The sequence below is a fragment of the Onychostruthus taczanowskii genome, unplaced genomic scaffold (assembly GCF_017590055.1).
Source record: "Onychostruthus taczanowskii isolate IOZ18803 unplaced genomic scaffold, ASM1759005v1 scaffold13, whole genome shotgun sequence".
Taxonomy (NCBI): Eukaryota; Metazoa; Chordata; class Aves; order Passeriformes; family Passeridae; genus Onychostruthus; species Onychostruthus taczanowskii.
The window spans coordinates 7,842,212-7,857,915 of NW_024498462.1; the positions used below are offsets into that span (position 1 = coordinate 7,842,212).

At 52.1% G+C, this 15,704-nt stretch overlaps 1 protein-coding gene across 4 annotated transcripts in view; it reads right to left on the reverse strand.

Moving 5' to 3' along the window:
• Nucleotides 1-15,175, reverse strand: part of DOCK11 (dedicator of cytokinesis 11) — a 76,764-nt gene extending 61,589 nt beyond the window's left edge. For 3 of the 4 annotated variants that reach the window (XM_041396427.1, XM_041396429.1, XM_041396426.1), the window contains exon 1: nt 14,990-15,175. In XM_041396427.1, the coding sequence (XP_041252361.1) occupies nt 14,990-15,091 (102 nt within the window). In that variant the 5' untranslated portion in view covers nt 15,092-15,175. The remainder of the gene's footprint in view (nt 1-14,989) is intronic. The other variant, XM_041396428.1, reaches the window with a different exon arrangement.
• Nucleotides 15,176-15,704: the final 529 nt, after the last annotated feature.

Sequence of the window (15,704 nt, forward strand, 5' to 3'; positions counted from 1 at the left end):
CAGACCTTCCAATCACACAGAGTTTTTAGTCCTTTTTTGTTTTGCAACATGGTCCTGAAACTAGGACTGTGTTTCTAAAGCTGCCCTTGTAAAAAGTTGGGGCTTTGATGACATTCCTTTTCTAGACCTGATACCTCTGATGACCAGCAAGACAAAGTCCTGGCAGTCATCCTCGTGGGATCCAATGACAGCTGAAGGGTAAGAGCTGCAAAGCATCCCAGATCCTCACATGGGATGTTTGGAAACTCGTAGAGCACTGCCTACAACAAATACAAAAAAAAAAAAAAAATCCATAAAACTTGCTGCAGCCCTTCTAGTCTGGTGGATGTAATGACACTGGAAAAAACGTGTGGTGCAGGCTGTGATCTGTATCTGACAAACCAGCGCCAGGCCCTGTGACACGCACCCGATGCCCGAGGGACGTGCACTGGCACCCAGAAGGGTTCTGCAGCACCCAGACAGGCATTTCTCCTCTGGGGCTGTCAGAAGTGCAGTCCCTGGGGCTCCCCTGCCCCGGGGTGTGCCAGCTCCCTGGCTCAGCACACGGCAGCAGCTCGGCGGCGCGCCGGCCATGCTCACACCCAGCTCCTCACCCCGCGCCTGTCGTGCCTATGAAGCAAAGCCAGCAGATGTAGGTCAAGCTGGTTGTTAGCAAAGCAGCTGCTGAAGGAAGGATGTGGCCTGGCTCCTGCTGCCATCGAGGAAACAAACTGCTGCCTCCACCCCAAACCGTGCAGGCTGCCCAGCAGGGCCAGAAAAGCTGGGGTCCCTGCAAACAGACTGTGAGTGAGGAGGGAGCCATCCCAAATATCTGTTGCCCTTTTGACCCTTGGAGTCAACGCACTCCCATCAGTCCAGAAAGGCTGGAGATAAAGCTTTAAATGCTGAAAATGGGATTTCAGAGTCTTAGTTTCCCTGAAGGTTGAAGTGCACACCCCACACCGCCCCAGGCTCATACCGCACTGCCCAGCGCTGTCACAACAGCAGATGGCACCCACCAAAGTCATTACAAAAGCAGAGGAAAAACTATTACACTAAAGTAATTAGAGTCTTAGAAACCACAAATTCCTCCACAGGGGAAGCCAATACCCAAGCACAAAGAAATGCTGCCAGTCCAGCAACAAAATCAATCCATTTCTGCAGAAAAAAACCGTGCAGTGCTGCCAAAGGCATCCTGCTCTGTGGCACACGCAGCAGCTCTTCATCCAGGGCAGACACTGCACTGGGATGCTCCTGAGAACACGGCAGGGACAGGCTGGGCTGAGCTTTCCTCTCCTGTGGTTCTGTGGATGCACCAGAGCACACCCAGCAGCAGCACCCAGCCCAAAGTACTGCAGCTCACCGTGCCGGGATAAAAAACAAGTGAAACACCTCAGGGGAAAACAAGCATGGTTTTAAACACAGAGAAGATGAGAGCAGTGCACCCTCCCAGACAAGCCCACTCATCCCCGTGTAAAAAGCCTCAGGTTGAAGCCCCACAGCAGCCTGTTCCCAAAAGCACCCATTGCTCTTTCTGTGCTCTGCTCTGCCCAGCACGGGGCTGTGCCCAGGGCTGTCTGCCGTGCTGGAGCCCCATCCACGCTGGGTCACGAGGCTCCACTTGGACAGCAGCACAGGCAGAACAACAGCCTGACTATTGGAGTATTGACTCCCCACCACAAGCGAGCTGGCTGGCATTTTAACAGGAAATTCAGAGAAATTACTTCAACAGAAACATGCCCACAAACACCAACACAAGGCTCTGCCTCTGGCCAAGCACGAGCACAAAGAGCCCAGAATGAGGGAAAATCCCAAGCAAGGTCCTTGTCCTCAGTGCCCTGCTTGCCCACTGCCCTCCGCCAGCCTGAGCCCAAACCCTCCCCAAGACAGACAGAGACAGAGAGCAAAGGAAAAGTTTAGCAGGGGAATTAGCCATTAACAAAGAGGGGGATACTTAAGTCAGATTAAATTGTCACCTTCCAGCATCCATTTTGCAAAGTGCATAAAATTCTGTTTATTTGCTTTATAAACAAAGGCTCACAATGCCAGCTTGCTCATGAGGAGCAGTATACGAAAGAACATTTCTATTTTAAACTTTTAGTGCCTGAAAACCAGCAGCAACCTGTCTTCCAGTGTTCTGCATTTGAATACCATAAAAACACACCACCTTTTTGTTATATATGATGAATGTTCTTCTGAGATCCGTTTCTCCCAGAATTAAACAGATAAAACCCAAGTGATGTGAACGTACAGAAAATGGAAAATGTTTCCTCTGGGGATTTTTTTAAAGCAGAAGTCAAAGGAAAACTATGAGAAAGCTTTTGTATTTTCAGTCCTATCAGTTGAGCCCTCATTTAAAACAATATCCAGAGAAGAAAGTGGCAAACCAGGCTGGTTTGGCTCCTGTGTAACCAATTTTCTGGTCCTCTGCAGTGACACAAGTCCTCGGCAGCTGCCAGCACAGGGCAGAAGCCAAGCCCAGCACTGGAGCTGCACCACACTGGACTTTCACTTCTCTGGTCCCAACGGCCACCAAACACACACAGAACAAATACACACCAAACACACACACAAACACACACCAAACACACAAACACAAACAGAAATACAGACACACAAAACACCAAACACACAAAACACCAAACACAAACACACAAACACACCAAACACACACACAAACACACCAAACACACACATACAAAACACACAAATACACACACAAACACACACCAAACACACAAACACAAACAGAAATACAGACACACAAAACACCAAACACACAAAACACCAAACACAAACACACAAAAAACAAACACACACAAAACCAACACAACACACCAAACACACATACACACAAAAACAAAGACACACACACACAAAAAACACCAAACACACAAAACACCAAACACAAACACACACAAAACAAACACACACCAAACACACAAACACACACAGAAATACACACACAAACACACACACACAAACACACACAAACACATACAAAAATACAGACACACAAAACACACACACACAAAACACCAAACACACAAAACACCAAACACAAACACACAAAAAACAAACACACACAAAACCAACACAACACACCAAACACACATACACACAAAACAAAGACACACACAAAAAAAACACCAAACACACAAAACACACACACACAAAACACACACACACCCACAACCAAACACACACACACACACAAAACACACACACAAAACACAGAACAAGCACACACACACCCCAAACACACACACCCCCTGCTCTGCATCACTTCCTCTGGGCCTTCCACTGAAAAACCTGCAGGTTCAGCAGCCCCAGCACAGCTCCTTTTCCCACATCCTCAGAAATGAAGCCCTACCCAGTGCGTGCAGCACATCCCAAAGCAGCAAGAGAGACACAAATGAGATGAGTTTTTAAAGTGCTGGTTGTTTGGAGCAGCTGAAGAGGGAGGAGGAAGAGGACAGATCACGTGTATGTAACTGTATTATCTCAGATTGTACAACTGCTCCCCAAAATTCAGCGACCATTTTACAGCCTATTTGCTGCCTCATCTGTTGCAACCCTGCAATGCACTTACATGGAAAGCCAAGCAAAAGCCCAAATTTGAAACTAAATATCAAAGGGCCAAGTAGGTGAAATAGACAGAAAATAAGAGGAAAAGTCAATTTGGAGAATTAAAAGCTAAAAGAGGGGAAAATGGACGTGGTACAACTACCCTAGGGACACACCTGCCACAGCTAAAATCACATTATTTCTGAAACTGGCAACACTCCAGGGCAGAGACCACTCCCCACTGCAATGCACCATCTGGAAATGTGAGGATACCTCAAAAACAGCAGAGAGAAGTCCCCACTTTTTTATTTTGCACAAGAAACCTGACTGTACATGAGAGAATTCAAATGATGCCTGGGAACTGCACAAGCTCACTTGGCAAACCATATGGGCATATGGAAATGAGCAATTTCTATCCACAGAAAAGCTTTTCCACAGCCAGGGATTCAAAGATAGGTCAGGGAAAACTCAAATTGTGTGGCCTTTAAGAGCTTTTTCCTTTCAGTATCACATTTGTGACTCCTCACTTTTTCCACCCCCAGCTCCTGCACTGCCATCTGATGCCATTTACACACTCTCACTCGAGCTTGCAGAAAGGCCACAGAGCTCAGTTTACAAAAGCTCAGATTCACAGAGAAGTCATCACTGCAGACTGCTGGGCATAAGAAAGAATAATGAAAACCCATAAACTCTGGGCTTGGCCATCCAATGTTTATGGAAGTGCCATAAACCTCTGCAAAGGCAGAATAAAGCCTGTGCCCCAATGACTTTGGATTCAAAACTCCAGGAGAAGGGAAGAGGTGGGAGCAGAGAGCAGGGGAGGAAGGGCAAGCAGGGAGACACTGTGAGTCAGCACATATGGCAGCAGCCACAACAGTGAACACAGCGCAGCCTTGCTGATGCCAAGAGGTTTGGGCTTCTCAGCAAAGCCACATTTTGGGAAGCAATCAGCAGGGAGGCAATGAGGCAGCTCCCAGCAGGTGATGGGGAGCTGGTGTCCACGAGCCTGATGCAAACCCAGCACTCAGCTGGATGTAGCAGATGTACAATGGTAAAACTTCAAGGGTGAAAAACAGTCCATAAAGCTGGGTATGAGCAGGCCAAAACTATTTTTACACTGGCCAGAAGGAAGGAAGCTTAAAAGCACAAGGAAAATGTCCAGACAGGAATCCTGGCTCTGCTGAAGACACCAAAACACTGAGACACCACAGGTGCACCTGGACAGGTGAGAGGGATGGACTGTAAGGTGGGCATGCAAACACACAGAGCACCTTGTGAGAAGGCAAGGGAGGAAAACCTCACCAGAAGGAGGAGAAGCAGGGGAAGCATGGAGAGGGAAGGGTCTCAGGAGCTGGCCCAAGGTGGTGCAGGGGAGGGTAGAATGGGGGATGGGGTTTTACCCGTCTGGGGATGGATTTGTGCAGGGGCCACATCATGGGAAGTATGAACTGTGCAAAGGCTGGGCTGTGTAGCTGTCAGAGGCAGGAGACAGGGTCAGGGAGGCCAAGAGGGGTTGGCAGAGAAGGTGTGCACTGCAGGCAGGAGAGGAGCCCCAGGGGCAATCAGGAAGGGAAGAAGGAACTGGCGAGGAGATGGAGCCTGCCAGGGAGTGATCAGGGGCTAAGACAGCTCAGAGCAAGGCTCTGCACAGCCCTCCACGGGCAGCAGGACAGCAACCTCCTGAACAGCAGCACACCATTGCCAAGGCTCTCCTGGGACAGGGCTCTGCCTCAGAGTCCACACACTCCCACCTCCATCCCAGCTCTGAATGCAGAGCCAGCAGCACCAGGCTGCTGTGCCCCACTGCTCCCCTGCACTGCGCCTCCAGCAGCTCTCAGAGAAATGAAAATGTGGTGGGGAAGGGGAGGATGAGTGCACAGTCCTGGCACCCTGCAAGAAAACATCAGCAGTGGAAATGACTCACTCTTTCCATCCCAAAGCTCGAATCAAAAGCCAGCCCCCTCTCCTGTGCTTCCCTCCACCCCGCCCAAGCTCTGTGCAAAAGCATTTCACCGACCCACACCCCTCCCGTCCTGCATCAACGGCCCTGGGTGGCACCAGAACCCGGGTTCTGGGTATTTTGTAAGGTGGAAGTCTCCTTTTTCAATGCAGTGCTCATTTCCCAGTGAAAAAGCGAGTGCCTACAGTCACAGTGCTGTCCCTGAGAGTGACACGGCATTGGTGTGAGACACCAGCTTGGAGAAGGCTTGAAGAGATAAAAAGCTGATGTCACTGTAGACATGCATACATTTACCTGTCATCTCTAGGCCTGTCAAATAAAATGAATTCAGGCCTTGAAGTGTCTACAAGTTGGTTTAGAAATACAGGAAGCCAGAATTATCAGCATATGACTCTTCATTTTCCTTCCACTTACTGAGAAGTGGACTCCACACTCCACAGCCTTTAGCAGATCCTATTCTGAAGCAGAGTTCTGCAGCCACGAGGGGCAGGAACACTGTTTTTTTTTTTTCCTGAAAGCTTGAGATTCTTGCATAATCACATAAGCAAGCAGGCCCCAGAACACAGCTGCGTAGCAAAGAAGCAGTGAGAGTTCACAGCCCAAGTGAGAATGGCCCAGCGTAGAAGGCAGTGCTGCCACTCCAGCCCACCTGCACTTCACCTCCACACATCACCCCTGAAAACCATGCCTTGAGCAAGGGCAGAGCCAGCAGGAAGAGCACTGGCAAGTGGTAGCTGGGGGCATGACCCTTGTCTGGCATGAGCTCACACTTGAGGTGATCCAGCACTGTTCCTGCACAGGGCAGGGCATCAGGACAAGCACTTTGCTTTCAGTACCCTGTCCCTGTGCCTGACCTTCCAAGTGCTGCTGATCACCAAGTACTGATCACCAAGTGCTGCTGTGTGACAGTGACAGCTCAGTACCCTCTGCCATGGCCTCTCCAGTGCCCAGCCCCTGAATCCCTGCCTGCACAGGTACATCCTTCCTCAAATCCAGCCCCTGAATCCCTGCCTGCACAGGTACATCCTTCCTCAAATCCAGCCCCTGAATCCCTGCCTGCACAGGTACATCCTTCCTCAAATCCAGCCCTTCTCTGGAGGAGCAGAGGGAGGGACCAGGGTAGCTCTATGTCAGCCAAGCTGCACCTGCATCCAGCTGAGCATCTGCTGCAGAGCATGGGAGAGGTGCAAACACGTCACAGCTTTGATTTTCTCCTTCAAAAACAACAGAGTTAATAGAAATTGGCAAAAGGGTACTGGTTTCTATGGGATAACTGAATTTCTGCCAGATATGACTTCTCAAAGCATTCTGTAACACAGGCATGCTAAAAAAGGAAAATAGTAATTACAACGACAATAATACATGTTATTTATTTAGGTCCTTAGCTGGAACATCCTAAAGTGCTTTTCAGATGTCACTTGTATTCCATCATTTATTTATGTAGTATCAGTTTTATATTTAGCATCCAAATCCAGAATAGCCAGCTCCAGAACATCTTAAAGCAATTAATGGCACATAAGCAGAACCCCTCCTTTTCCTGTCTGTCTCAAACTCTTATTTTTCTCTCGGGCAGCCGCTCGCACGCAGGGCTGAGCCAAGAGCACAGCCACTGCCCAGGCAGCAGGGAACACTCCATAGCCACAGCACCAGGCAGGACACTTGTCCAGGCCCAGGGAGCAGCACGGGGGAAGAACAGGGCAGGAAGCCACAGGCCAGTTTTGGGCTGCCTCAGCTGCACAGCAGCCAAACCCCAGCCGTGTCAGTGGTGGTTTCAGCAGCTCAGGAAGTTGTCTCAGCCCCATCTGTGCTCCATTTTCAGGCTGCAGGCATTGATACAGGTGCAAAGGGGCTGTAAAGTTTGACTCTGTCCCCCCCAGCAAAGACAGGGGAGGCTGTGGATGGGCTCTGCAAGGGATGGGCTCTTGGGGGCTTCAATCCACCCACAGACAAAATGCTGCTGTCAACAGAAGCACCTCAAAGCTTCCCCAGATAAAAACATCCCTACCACTGCAACATCATGCAACAGGACAAGGGAGAGTTTAAGGCTCCCAGGCAGAGAGGGAAAGAAAAACCTGTCTGAGTCCAGTGCAACTCTCCTGGAACCTGAAAGTGCCACGGAAAGCAGTTCTGTGCTGGCAGCTGGGTTTGTGTCCCTCAACACCAGCTTTGTGGGCATTCACCCTGGCCAGCACCATCATCTCCCTCCAAGAGATGGAGACTCCCTTTCCCTCCCCTGACCACGACCTTTCTACCTGCCCCTGTCACAAAGGCAGCTCCTGCCAAGCCCCTCATGTCCCTGTGTGCCCCCACCCCTTTCTTGCTGGCACAAGAGCTCCCTGGAGTCCCTGTTCCAGCTCCCCCCATGTCCCCAAGGGCCACACACAGAGCCTGTGCCTGGCAGGCTGGCAGAGCCCTGGCACACATGGAGCCAGCCCTGCTGCACACACAGACCCTGCAGCCCAGCCCACGCCCAGGCTCCTGGCCACTGCCAAAATACAGCTACATGTGTGGCTGTGATGGCTCTCCAGAGCAACCTACAGCTCTCTGACACCACCAGCTCCTACTACTGCACAGGGGAGATGTCATTTTCCTGGCTTCTCCCATGCAGTGTCCTTGCTCAGGGGACAGACAGCCAGGCTGCAGTGGGAATGTCACCCAGCATGGAGCCAGGGGCAGGATGAGGCAGTGGGGAATGCTGGGGACCAGCACAGAGTCTCCTTCCAGATGCAACCACTCCCCAGGAACAGTCCTGTGACAGGAGATATTAATAGGAGAGAGAAGAAACTGCTTTTCAGCGAGAGAGAGGGGTGAGAAAGGGGTCAGGAACAAGCAGCCCTGACCCCATTAGAGAAGCAGCAGGAGGCAGGGAAAAGCTGTAAAGATAAGTCAGGGCTGTGTTGAAGGAAAGAGGAGCCAGCAAAGGAGAGCTTTGATTTGCACCTTTAAGAGAATGAAAGAGATGGAAGAGCTGGTGACAGAGAAACATATTCCAGCATTTTTAAGATGACAGCAATGGCCACAAAGGTATAAGAAACTACTTTTTTCTTCCTTGCACAAAGCAGGAGTGAGGAGGCCAATTAACCAGGGATGCTGAAGCACACTTGTACCCCATGTCTGGCTGCTGCTCAGCTGCTGTGTGTGACTGTGACTTGCATTCTCAGGCCACAGAAATGTCAAAAGCTTTGTGCAGTTTTGCACCATTAGAGATAATAAATCAGTATGCAGAGGGCTAAGTGAAATGATGAAAGAGCCACCCAGCTGCATACAGAAAACAATGCTACACTACACACTGCAGCAGGTTGTCCTGGTTCAAATGCTCCTGGTGCCGGGGGAGATACCTGCAAATATCTCCAGATACCAGAAGAGGCTGAAACAAAGCCCAGGAGCCATCCCCTCACTGGATTGTGAGAGCACAAATCCCAGCTGCAGTGCTGGCAGTGGCTGCAGGCAGCACCACCAACCATCTGTTCCAGGCATTGACTGCACTGACAGTGCTGGGCTGGGGCAGATGCTGTCAGTGCAGGGACACCTGCATTTTCATGACATTGTCCTCAGCACAGAACAAACCACTCTCAGCCTTGCCAGTGAGTGCTAAAGCCCCAACTAGCAAAAAGTGGTAAGAGATAAACTCATGTAAGGGCTGGGTGCTTCGTTCTCTTCCCAGAGCTTGCCTACAACAGGCAGGAGGATGCAGACATTCAAACGATGCCTTGGGAAGGAAAAGATTTTGCACCTATCAAAAGCTTGTCATTGCCTCCAAAAACCTCCAGAACTGGACACACTGACTGCAGCCCATCCTGTGATAGTCATACCTCAGCACACAGGCACTCAGAGGAGCAAGGAACTGCTCCATCTCTTAAGGACTGGCTATCAGTAGCAGGTATGCCAGAGATTTGTCCCCACACAGCTCCAGAGTGTACTTGGAGCCTTGCTCCTCTCCATCAAACCATGCCCTTCATCCACTCCACAGCTGGTGTGTGCTCAGGCAGGGGCAAACCCAGCCACTTCCCTGGCACGCTTGGCCAGCCCTGGGCTAACTCCAGCCCCTCACGCACAGGAGCCCTGATTCAGGAAAGCATGTGATTCATTTTAAGAATGCTTTTAAGTGTTTTCTTGAATAAGCCCCTGTGAACAGCATTCTCTCCAGAGTCACTTCCATGGGAGTCACCAGGGCCAGCTCCAGAGGCACCCAGGCACAGCAGGCAAATCCTGCCCTGCTTAAACCAACAGCAAAACTCCCGCCCACTCAGGCAGGGGCAGAATTTCCTCCCGTGCCTCATATATGTCTGTTTTTCTATGTAAATTGTGCAAACACAGCATGTTGACTGCCCCCGGGGGAACACGCATATATTCTGTCTCTCTTGAGTGCCAAGATCACTACAAACGCTGCATATAAACAGGCTTCACATTGATCAAAGTGAATTTAGCTTATTAAAAGAGGATTCTATGCAGAAAGCTGATTTCCTCTGCATGAGCATAATTCAAGACACTAATAATGTAGTTTAAGCTGAAAAAAAAACCCGACAGAAAGAACAAAATGCCTTTTTGCCTCCAGTCAAAACCTCCTTAGTATCACCATTAAGGAGCTTGATATCTCCTTTTTGCCTCTGACTGAAACGGAGCCACCCAGAGGAGCCGAGCCCAGCCCAGCCCAGCCAGGATCAAACAAAACCCATCTCCTCCTGGCACGCTGCCCACCCTCTCACGGGGAGCTTTCAGGGAGCACATCCTCCAGCCCCAGACACTTGCCCTGAATACCTCTGGATGTAAAGGACCCACGAAGTTGTTTGTAAGCAGAGGTTCTTCCACACTGCCACTGCTGGCAGATGTGTGGCCCAGACCTAGGAGTGCCACCAAGCTGTGCCCTGGGGGTACCAGAGATGCTCCCCTGGCCTGGCTGACCCAGCATGGGCTAATCTTTTGCAGCTGCTCCTTCTCAGAGAAGACAGTCTTTCTAAAATCTTCATGGCAAAGCAGTAAATGCATCTTCAGTTAAACTGTATAGAAATGATCTAAAGAAAATCAGAGCAATTGTGCGAGACTTAAAATTGCCACCAGATGACTGGGTTTGGCAGCACTGTGGGAAAATGCATCATCTGTGTTTTGTCAAGTGCTTGCTGCTCTGATCTGGTGCCTCCCACACTTTTAATTTCCCTGTCACGACACAGAGAACGACACTTGTGGAGAGCTTGCACGGGGGTTGAGACACAGCCCCTCTCCTTGCAGGGCCCCAGTGCTGCTGGCACATCCCAAAGGGACAGGGCAGGCACAGGGTGTCTCAGCTTTGGCCTCACATCCAACAAACAAGTGCAGCTGATTTGGATCCTTCGGCAGAAGGAAGATCCCTTGCTGTTGTCCTGGCAGTGTCACAAAAGCAGGATCTCACTCTCACGCGTGAGCTCTCACACTGCCCCACAGCACTCCATGGGGTGAAGGAGAGGTGCACAGGCACTTCCATCAGAACAAGGACTGCCCACCTGAGCACTCAGGTGCATCCTGCTGGCAAGTGTCTGACCTCTGCAGCTGCCCAGGTCCCCCACAGCCAGTGCCCCCGAGCAGGGTGCTCCTGCCTTGCTGCTCAACTTTCCCACTATTACTCAGCAACATCAGAGGATGGGAGGAGGGAGATTGCACTGAAGGTCTGAGCCAAAATCACCCATCTTCTTCAACTGCCAAAGGTCCCTGGCTGCTCTCTTTGAGCTCTAGCCCAGATGCCTCTCCCAGGTATCATCAGCACTTTGGCTCTGAAGTTGCACTTCTAACACAGAATCTTACTGTTGGTGCCCCAAGGTTTAAGCTGCAGGTCATCTTTCAGCCAAAAGCGGTTTAAGTTATCACACTTGGGCTTTGACTGCTCCTTTCTTTAACCTAATCTTAAAATTTCCCTTTATCTTTCAAGTGTGTCATTTATCCCACCTGCCAACAAACACTTCCACTAAATTTGTCTGTTTATTTAAACAGTGACATTATTTGTCAATTAGCCTGCCAAAACTTCATCCCTACTTGTAATCAGTAGCACACATCAGGGACCATTCAAAGCTGAAATTGATACAATCTGCCCTGCAGCCTCTTGCAGAAAAGAGCACAGAGAGAAGCAGGGTTCCCACAGAGCGCGCTGCCCGCGGCACCCCGGCACTCCCAGCGCGGCTCTGCAGGGCTGTGCCTGCTTTCCAGGGATTCCTGCTCAGCTGTGCCTCCCCGGCCCAGCCTGCCTGCGAACGAGGTGCAAGGCCAGAACGATGGCCGGGATGCTGGGAACAGCAGCAGAGTGAGAGGGAGCAGGAGCCCCAAGTGAAGGCGTCTCATCCTTCCCCGTGCTTCACACAGGGCACAAAGTGCCCCGAGCTCCACAGCCTGTGCTGACTTCACTGCTGCAGCTTCCAGCTCTGCTTACCCCGACAGGAGCAGCTCTGACTGCATCCTAGCAGCTGGTCCAAAGGGCAGTGTGTGGACACAGGCACTCCAGGACACCTTGGAAAGGGACAAGCTCCCCTCACTGCCAACCGCCACCATATCCAACGCTCCCCTTTCACAAGCACAAAGGAGCAAAGCCCTGCCAAAGTCAACAATGTAAATACTCTCCTTGCACTAGACAGGCATAAATCAAAAACCAGGAACAGAAATAAGATGGCATGGGCTTCACTGCCCCTGCAAGACAGCAGCTTTGTAACCACACTGTACCAGACATCGCACTCCTCGGGCTGGACACGGCGCTTCTGGCCAGAGAGGCACCTCCTCAGATGCACAGATTGTGGCTCTGGACAAGCTGACCACTTCCATGACATTAAAAGCTTTCCTCACTGAGATGCTTTCATTTATGAGCATTTCATTCACTGACTACAAACAGCTTCTTACTCCAGACAGTTCCTTGTCTCGAGGCGTGCCCTGAATGCCCAGAGTGCTGAGCTCAACCAACACACTGAAAGAGCCCCACGGTGCCCACTCCTCCTGGGGATGAAGGTGTGTGCTCTGGTGCCTGCAGCATTAGCTCTGCTCACCACCAGAGACACCTGTGCTTTCAGCTACAATTGCCCCAAGGCAAGCAGACAGCCAAGGCACTTGACAAGATGACCGAGGCAGTATTAAACTATTCACATACTTTTTATTGACTCAATATCATCTGCTCTGTCCAGCATGCAGGAAGAGGATGGGATCCTGCCAGGCAAAGGCTCAAGTGCAGGTCCAGTCTCCTTCAGAAAGTCCTGATATCCTGGGACACAGTCCATCACTTGCTGCCAGCCTGCTCCATACAGTTATCAAACACCAGCTCCTACTCCCCATGACCCCACTGGCCCCCTCTGCTTCCCAGAGGCACCCCTGAGCTCAGCACTGCCCCAAGTGCAGGTCCAGTCTCCTTCAGAAAGTCCTGATATCCTGGGACACAGTCCATCACTTGCTGCCAGCCTGCTCCATACAGTTATCAAACACCAGCTCCTACTCCCCATGACCCCACTGGCCCCCTCTGCTTCCCAGAGGCACCCCTGAGCTCAGCACTGCCCCAGGGTGAGGGACCACAGTCCTGATTGCTGGGCCCTTCCATCTGTCCCACACTGTGTGGCAAGCAGAGAGCAGAAGGGATGGGGAGGTGCTGACACAGCTCTGCAGCTGCCCAGCACCATCAGCACCAAAACTGAGACTTGCCTTGAGAACAGGATCAGAAACTGACTTCTCAGTCTCACCCTCACTCCACCACTCCCCACCATCATTTCTCAGGATCCTCTCTGTACCCTCCCAACAGCCAGCACACCAGCCACAGACATCCCTTCCTCACAAAGGTGACAAACTAGAAGATCGAGGGGAGCCAGCTTTTTGCTGGAGCAAGCCTCATCCTTATTCACTGAGGAAGGTCAAATGCCATCTGAGACAGTCCTATAAACTTGTGCCACCTCCTTGCCCACTCCGTGCTCACTGCAGTGCCTTGTGGCTCTTCCCAGTGATGCAGAAGTGCTGGGATTTATCCGTTGCTGCTGAACTGTCAAAAGCAGGAAGCTCTGCCAGGCCCTCGGGATCAGGAACACCTGCCCTCACCCTCCTCTGGTGCTTGGCTGCAAACACACGAGGCAGCACAGCAGCTCTGGGCATTTGCCTGCCAGAAAGAGAGAGAAGTTGGCAGGGACAGCGTGGGCAATGAAACCCTAGAGAGGATCAGAAAAAGAGTGGCTGCCTGACAGACTCTGACGCTCCTTTGGGTTCCTGTCAAGGTTTTATTTATCTTCATCTGCAGTCCCACCCATCCCTTCCCCTTCTGAGAGAAAGAACCTGACACAGGCGCCACACAACCATTTGCATGTAGGATACCGAAGCCCTTCTGGTCCTATATACACAATTTTATTTTTAATGAGAAGTTCCATCAGCTTGTAGAAAGCCTTTGTCCCTGTGTATTGTTGATGAAAGAGGGAAAGCAAATCACATGGAAGCCCATAAGAATCCCCAAACAACTGCACATAGAAGCAAAAACTAGCATGAGGAAATCAGGCTGGATTATCATCATGGCACTTTTTTATTTTTCAGACTTAGAAATCTGTAAATTTACAAGAAAACTCAGTTTTTAAAAGAAATGTTTGAACCTCTCAATTTATTTAACAGCACATGCCATTCAATCTAATAGTAGAGAACTAATAGGGATTATTTGCTGAACTTGTACTGCACTTTCTGCATATCCCATTGCCTAACCTTTCTTCCATCAAAGTCAAGGTCAAAGTTGATTACACGCTAGAGTAATTCAATGAGCACCAGTGAAACACATCCAACAAAGCCCCGGGAAGCTGTGAGCTGACCCCGGCATCCTCCCAAGGCACAGCACTGCCGTTTGCACAGCTGTGAGCACAACAAAGACAACCTGCTGCAGCATCCCCCATGCCGGCACGAAACGCATCTGAGCGCGCGTGTGACTTTCACCCCAGAGCCCCGAGCGCGATTCCCGGGATCTATCGGGCTCCCGGCTCAGCGCCTGTGCCTCCCGCCTTGCCAGGTCGTGCCCTCCAGTCCTGCCCTATCCATGTGCCGGTTTCACATTGTCTGCACCCTGTTACTCCGCTACCTGTTTGCTGGATGCCCCGCACTCCTGTTCCTGTTAATAATTCCTGCTGCCACCGCCCCACGCCAGGACAAGCGCCGCTTCCCCGCGATGCTCCCTGCTCGGAGCGCTCAGAGGAGCACGGTGGCGGCAGGCGTGGCGGCCGGCGGGATGGGACGGCACAACACACCGGGAGGGGATCCCAAAGAGAGATCCCCATCCCCTGCCTTGCCCAGCCGCGCCTTCCTCACCCCTTGCCCAGCGCTTCCCAAATCCTGCCCCGCCGCTCCTTGCGCATCCCCCGCTCTGCCAAGCCCCGACCCAGCTCTGCCCTTTCTCCAGGCCGCCTCTTCCTCTTCCTCTCCCCGCTCTCGGCGCATCCCCTGCCCGGCTCTGCCCCTGCCCAGCTCCTCCCGCTGCCGCCCATCGCCGAGCGGGACCGGGCGCGGCCGCTGCCGGGCGCTCACCAGCACGAAGGAGCTGCGCACCGCCTCCGAGACGCTCTGCCGCAGCTCGGCCGCCGTGCCCGGCTTGCTGAGCCGCTTCGTGAACTTCCTCACTTCCGACATGGCGACATGATCCGAGCCGAGCTAAGCCGAGCCGAGCCGAGCCTCCGGCTCCCTCCGCGCTCCCTCGCTGCCGCCGGGCGGGCGCGGCCGGGCCGGGGCGGGCGGAGCCGCGGGGCGGCGCCCGGCCCCGCTTTGTCCCCGCCGCAGGTGGCCCGGACCCCGCCCCGGCGCGGGGACAGCCGCGGTGCCTCGCCCGGAGCGTCCCCCGCCGGCTCCGCGGCGATGTTCGCGGGGCCGCTCCGGGGATGCAGCGGAGACTCGGCCGGCGAGGGCAGCGGGCTCCGGCTGAACGGGCTGGACCTTTAGAACAGCATCACTCGGGGGAATGGGGCACCTGGTGATCTCCCGGCTCTCCAGGTGATCCTGCAAGGCTGAGCTGGATCCAGGACGAGAGCTTTCTACGGAGCATCTCTGTGCTGGTCGGGGTTGCGTGAAATGTACCAGGGCAGCGGGCTGTGTTTTGGGTTTGTGCTGGAAACTGTGTTGATAATTAGGGATGTTTTCCTTACCGCTGAGCAGCGTTGACACAGAGGAAAGGCAAGAACTTTTCTGCTCCTCACCCCACCCCAAAATTGCAGCAATGAGCTGGGAGGGGACTCAGCCAGGACAGCTC